Raw genomic sequence first — 6,724 nt, forward strand, 5'->3', positions numbered from 1 at the left:
ATCTCAGCTCTTCAATTTGTCGGTTAATTCGGTTTGGCTGTACCATACGCTCGCCTCCCGGTTCGCTGAGGTGCTAGTGTGACTGCACGAGAAAGACAGCGGAGCAGCTTAGGTCCAATCACTGGTAAACTGCTCTTCAACAGTGAAGATTTTTCGTATAGACTGCATGATAATGGTTATCTTTAATACTGTGCTATCGTGAGAGAAGGGGCAGCTGCATTGGGAGTTTTTTGTCATGAAACTTGATATTGCATTCAACTTGAGTATTTAACCTGAATTTATTTGAATAAGGACGATAATTGTACGATTCTCAGGAACTGTAGTGGATTCAGGATTTCATGTTACTAATGAGTGTGAGACATAATATCATAATTGAGTGCAAATAAATCTCTGCCATTATGGAAGTGTCCAGAAATTGACTCGTGAGTGCAGACAGGGATGCCCTCATGACTCAAGGGCTGTCTTACAACTACTCGTAATCTGATCAATCAATTAAACCGGCCGCTACACGCCCCATTGTATTCTTATCATTTTGTTGTCACAAATAATACGAGGTTTATCTCTTTGCACTGACCTATAATATTGTTACGTAGGAAGACGCAGACGAAAAGCTATGTACAAATATATTTACAAGGAAAATACGCTGCGCTTGGCCAAGAGGCAACAGCCCGCGCTAGCTTCTAATCGTCGTCGTCGTCTTCACACTGCTGGCCTTTCGTGATCGCGCATATTGTGCCGTAGCACTACCCCCGGCTGCAAAAGCGCCGTCCCGGAGCGAATAAAGATAGGACTCGGAAGCAGTGTAGTAGGCCTTGAGCCTACTGACGTGTACGACATCACTAGATGCCACAGGAGAGGACGAGGTTGAGGCCACAGGAGCAATTTCGTAAGTCACAGGCGTCACCTGGCGCAGCACGCGGTAGGGCCCTGTGTATCGCGAAAGGAGCTTCTCTGAAAGTCCGACGTGACGAGAGGGCGACCACAGGAGCACGAGCGCACCAGGTGAAAACTGTACGTCACGATGGCGGGCGTTGTACTGACACTGCTGAGTGGTCTGTGAGGCCGTCAGTCGAGCACGGGCAAGCTGGCGTGCATGGTCAGCGAGGGCGATGGCGTCGCGCGCATACTCGCTTGTTGAGACCGCAGCAGGAGGAAGTGCCGTGTCTAGGGGCAAGGTAGGTTCGCGACCGTACAGTAGATAAAAGGGAGAAAATCCGGCGGTGTCGTGCCGGGAAGAATTGTACGCAAATGTTACGTAAGGAAGGGCAATGTCCCAGTCGTGGTGGTCCTTGGAAACGTACTTGGCCAGCATATCGGTAAGAGTACGGTTTAACCGCTCTGTCAGGCCATTGGTTTGAGGATGGTATGAAGTAGTCAGTTTGTGTTGAATGGAGCAGGAACGCACAATGTCAGCGATAACTTTCGAGAGGAAGTTTCGACCACGGTCAGTAAGCAGCTGTCGCGGGGCGCCATGAAGCAAGATAATGTCACGCAAGAGAAAGTCCGCGACGTCAGTGGCGCAGCTGGTAGGGAGAGCCCGAGTGATAGCGTATCGGGTGGCGTAATCAGTCGCGACGGCTACCCATTTGTTCCCAGAAGATGACGTGGGAAAGGGACCGAGCAGGTCTAATCCAACACGAAAGAACGGTTCCACAGGGACGGTGATCGGCTGGAGATGACCGGCAGGTAGCACCTGAGGTGTCTTCCGACGCTGGCAGGGATCACAGGCAGCAACATAGCGTCGAACGGAGCGAGCGAGACCAGGCCAATAGAAGCGGCGGCGGACGCGGTCGTACGTGCGGGTTACCCCAAGATGTCCTGAAGTGGGTGCGTCATGCATCTCAAAGAGCACAGTCTGTCGTAGCTGTTTTGGCACGACAAGAAGAAGGTCAGAGCTGTCAGGGAGGAAGTTCCTTCGATACAGAATGCCACCCTGGAGGACATATCGGCGAACGGATGCGTCGGTAGGTGTGGAGCGCAGACGCTCGATAAGTGCTCGCAGCGATAGGTCTCGGTACTGCTCATCGGCGATGTTACCGAAGGCAGAGACAGAGAAAATGCCGTTGGCGCTACTACTGTCGGCGTCGTCAGGCTCGTCGACCGGGTAGCGAGACAGGCAGTCAGCGTCCTTGTGTAGTCGGCCAGATTTATAGGTTACAGTATACGAATATTCTTGGAGGCGTAAGGCCCAGCGACCAAGTCTTCCTGTAGGATCTTTCAGTGAGCATAACCAGCAAAGCGCGTGATGGTCTGTGACAACGGAAAAGGATCGGCCATATAAGTATGGGCGGAATTTCGCAACCGCCCAAACTAGGGCCAGACACTCACGCTCAGTGATGGAATAGTTGCGCTCCGCGGGTGAGAGGAGCCTGCTGGCGTAAGCGATAACACGGTCGTGGCCACGCTGGCGTTGTGCCAGTACTGCTCCAATTCCGTGACCGCTGGCATCAGTACGGACTTCGGTAGGCGCAGAAGGATCGAAATGGGCCAAAACGGGAGGCGTTGTGAGAATGTCGATTAGATGAGAGAATGCAGAGGCCTCGTTATCGCCCCACTGGAAAGGAGCGTCTTTTTTCAAAAGGTCGGTTAGTGGTCGTGCTATGGCGGCGAAATTTCTCACGAAACGGCGGAAGTACGAACAAAGGCCGATGAAGCTGCGCACATCCTTGACACACTTCGGAACAGGGAAGTGCGTAACAGCATGGATCTTGCCTGGGTCCGGTTGCACTCCGTTCGCGTCAACGAGATGTCCAAGGACGGTAATCTGGCGACGGCCGAATTGGCACTTCGATGCGTTGAGTTGCAGACCGGCTCGCCGAAAAACGTCCAGGACTGCTGAGAGGCGCTCGAGGTGCGTAGCGAACGTTGGGGAGAATGCGATAACGTCGTCCAAGTAGCACAGGCACGTGGACCATTTGAAACCGTGAAGAAGGGAGTCCATCATGCGTTCAAAAGTGGCAGGGGCGTTACATAGACCGAACGGCATCACTTTGAATTGATAAAGACCGTCGGGTGTGACAAAAGCAGTCTTCTCGCGGTCGAGATCGTCCACGGCAATCTGCCAGTAGCCGGAGCGAAGGTCAATAGAAGAGAAATAGCGAGCACCGTGGAGGCAGTCAAGGGCGTCATCAATCCGAGGTAGGGGATACACGTCCTTTTTGGTAACCCTGTTAAGGTGCCGATAATCCACGCAAAAGCGCCATGAGCCATCCTTCTTTTTGACCAGTACTACAGGTGACGCCCATGGACTATATGATGGTTCAATAATGTTCTTGGCAAGCATTTTGCGAACTTCTGCGTGAATAACTTGACGCTCAGCTGGTGACACTCGATACGGGCGGCGATGAATAGGAGGGGCATCGCCGGTATTAATGCGATGTTTGACAGCTGTAGTTTGGGCTAAAGGACGATCGTTAAAGTCAAAAATATCGTTGTAGGAATACAGAACTCGGTAGAGTTCACGAGCGTGCTCGGAGGGCAAGTCGGGGGCAATCATTTTCCGTAAGTCAGCGATGGTACAATTTGCCGACTGCGATGGTAGAGGAGTATCGGATGAAGTGTCGTCTACTGCAATGGATGCTACTGAGTGATCCCCGAATGAACAAAGCTGGGCCAAAGACATCCCACGTGGCAGCACTTGTGTCGTCAAGCCAAAGTTGACCACTGGCAGGCAGACGCAATTCGCCGTAATAGATAAAACTGTATGGGGTACTGTGATCCCATGTGTAAGGAGGACGTCTTGCATAGGAGCCGCGATGTAGTGACCGTCGGGGACTGGTGGGGATGACACTAGGTCAACGTAGGTCAGTGCCGAAGGTGGCAAGCGAACGAAGTCGGCGGAACTGAGGCGACTGGGGTGTGGTTCAGCAGGATCCAGAACAGGCAGGTCAAGGCGGAGAGTACTGGCGGAACAATCGATGAGAGCAGAATGTGCGGAAAGGAAGTCTAAGCCGAGGATGATGTCGTGGGGACAGTGGGCGATGACTGTGAATAGCACGATTGTTGAGCGATCGGCGAAGGAGACGCGGGCGGTACACATACCAATTACGGGGGCTGTTCCGCCATCGGCGACACGGACAACAGGCGTCGTGGCGGGCGTGATAATTTTCTTGAGCCGGTTACGAAGGTCAGCGCTCATTACGGACAAATGCGCCCCAGTGTCTATGAGAGCAGACACAGAAACACCGTCGACTTGCACGTCAAGAAGGTTCAGATGAGTGGGCAAAGTCAGTAGAGGATTTGGCGGCGTAGGGAGCAATGCAGCGTCACCTCGAGGCGCTGCATCGTCTAGTTTTCCGGCTGGGAGCGGCGTCCGAAGGGAGTCGGCGAATAGGAGCGACGGGGCTGGGGAGAGCGAGATTGTCGTCGTTGGGGCGAAGGCGAACGAGAATAGGGGCGGTTCGTTGCAGGAGAATCAGTGGCGGCATTATCGGAGCGTGCGGCATAGGGACGAGAAGGGCCACCTGAGGGGCGAGAGTAGGCAGTATAAGTAGGCCGGCTCGGGGAACTCCAGCGACTACGACAGTGCCGAGAAATGTGCCCGATTCGATGGCAGTGGAAACAAATAGGCTTGTCGTCAGCAGTGCGCCATTCAGATGGGTTGCGGAAACGTGGTGGGTAAGAAGATGCGGGACGGGGCGAAATCGAAGAAGCCGGGCGGGTATTAGGGCGATGGGCCGAGCAGATGGTGTGAAGACCCATGTTTTCAAACTCCTGGCGGACAACTGCCTGGATCAGTGAGACCGTGACTGCAGATGTGTTGGTGGGACTGGAGTCGAAGGCAGCCGGATAGGCGGCCTCGATCTCACGCCGGACGATCCTGGTAACATCGGCAGTGTTGTTGGGACGAGGAGCGTCGGCACAGGAAGATGTCGCTGGGGTGTTGGGCAGACGGGCAGACTGCTGGTCAATACGTCGGCTTTTGGCGAGTTCCAGGCGGCGGCACTCTCTTATAACAGCATCCACCGTCGCTACGTTGTTGCAAACGAGCAAGTTGAAGGCGTCATCGGCAATGCCTTTGAGGATGTGGGAAACCTTGTCTGACTCAGTCATGTGGGTGTCAACTTTGCGGCACAGAGCCAAGACGTCCTGAATGTACGTGACATAGGGCTCTGTTGACGTCTGCACACGGCCGGAAAGCGCCTTCTGCGCGGCAAGTTGTTGACCGTAGGGGTTGCCGAACAAGTCTCGAAGCTGTGTCTTAAGTGAATCCCAACTGGTGAGCTCATCTTCGTGCGTGCGATACCAAACTCGAGGTGTGCCACCGAGGTAAAAGACTACGTTGGCGAGCATAATAGTAGGGTCCCACCGGTTATTGCGGCTGACGTGTTCATACAGGCTGATCCAGTCATCGACGTCTTCCCCATCTTGGCCCGAGAATACGCCAGGATCACGGGGAGCGGGGAGAGTGATGTAGGTCGTCGAAGTGGCAGCAGGTGTCGGAGCCGGCGGAGTCGGGTTGTCGTCGCCGGGAGCCATGAAGGAAGGCTCGACGTACCGTCCACTGCGAAGCTCCGTGACGAGGTACAGGGAACGTCCACCTCCACCAGATATGTTACGTAGGAAGACGCAGACGAAAAGCTATGTACAAATATATTTACAAGGAAAATACGCTGCGCTTGGCCAAGAGGCAACAGCCCGCGCTAGCTTCTAATCGTCGTCGTCGTCTTCACACTGCTGGCCTTTCGTGATCGCGCATATTGTGCCGTAGCAATATTTTCAAAATATTTACTTATGCGGTTCATTTTACTTGAGCTGTCGTTCTTTTACACGGGCATTTTGCTGCCCGAATAATGGCGCCACAACCATCATAAGTTTGCTCTGAAGGCACGTTTTAGTCTTACGGAGAAGTTTCGCTGAGCATTTAGAAAAAAAAAAAACATTTCCAGACATTGTCATTCTTATGAATGTTTGTTTTCTTTTTCAGCCCAATGTTGTATGGAGGCTGGTGACAGATGATTTATTCCTCAAGCTTCCTTCTGGCCACAGCAACCTTCTTAATGAAGTGTGGAACTTCCAGGGCACGCTTACAATATAGTGCGAATTGTGTTCGAAATAATATACTATTTTTAACTACTAGGCGTACACAAGAGCTCAGTTCAAAATAACTAATTATAGAGGCTTCTCGTTAAGTCTACACTGCAATAAGAACTTGTGAAATACAACATGTCACCTAACGTGGTTGGTTTCCAAGCGGCCACAAACTTGTCTTCCAGTGTTTTCACCGCCCATGAATTATGTACTTTTATGTAACGTATTTTGTCACTTTACTGAAACAGCTAATTTGCCCACACTTCTGTTTACTTTCGTTTATTTTTTACCCAATGATGCGACATCGAATGAATCAATAACAAGAAGAAGCACTTCTTGGCATCGGGAAAAATTGAAAGCGAAAATAAAACTACCTATAAAAAGTTTACTTGTGCTTCGATCGCAGTTTGGGCTTTCATCAATATATAGTTGGTGCTGTCAGATAAATATTGATAAACGCTCGTAACTCAAGAAATACATCGAATCTACAAGCGAAGTCAGTAGTAGTCCAATAAAGTCACACTTAATACAGACTGGAGTGCATTCGTTTGTTCAGCTATGCTTCACTCGAAGGACACATATAAGGACGTATCTGTCGGAGAAAAGAAAGATCAAATGAAATCAAATTATGGGGTTTTACGTGCCAAAACCACTTTCTGATTATGAGGCACGCCGTAGTGGAGGACTAGGGAAA

At 51.5% G+C, this 6,724-nt stretch overlaps 1 protein-coding gene across 1 annotated transcript in view; it reads left to right on the forward strand.

Annotated features, from left to right (window-relative positions):
* LOC126538381 (transient receptor potential cation channel subfamily M member-like 2) overlaps positions 1 to 6,486 on the forward strand; it is a 385,593-nt gene extending 379,107 nt beyond the window's left edge. The window contains exon 25 of the mRNA XM_072287697.1: positions 5,927 to 6,486. Within this exon, the coding sequence (XP_072143798.1) occupies positions 5,927 to 6,037 (111 nt within the window). The 3' untranslated portion in view covers positions 6,038 to 6,486. The remainder of the gene's footprint in view (positions 1 to 5,926) is intronic.
* Positions 6,487 to 6,724: the final 238 nt, after the last annotated feature.

The sequence above is a fragment of the Dermacentor andersoni genome, chromosome 4 (assembly GCF_023375885.2).
Source record: "Dermacentor andersoni chromosome 4, qqDerAnde1_hic_scaffold, whole genome shotgun sequence".
In the NCBI taxonomy this organism is placed as follows: Eukaryota; Metazoa; Arthropoda; class Arachnida; order Ixodida; family Ixodidae; genus Dermacentor; species Dermacentor andersoni.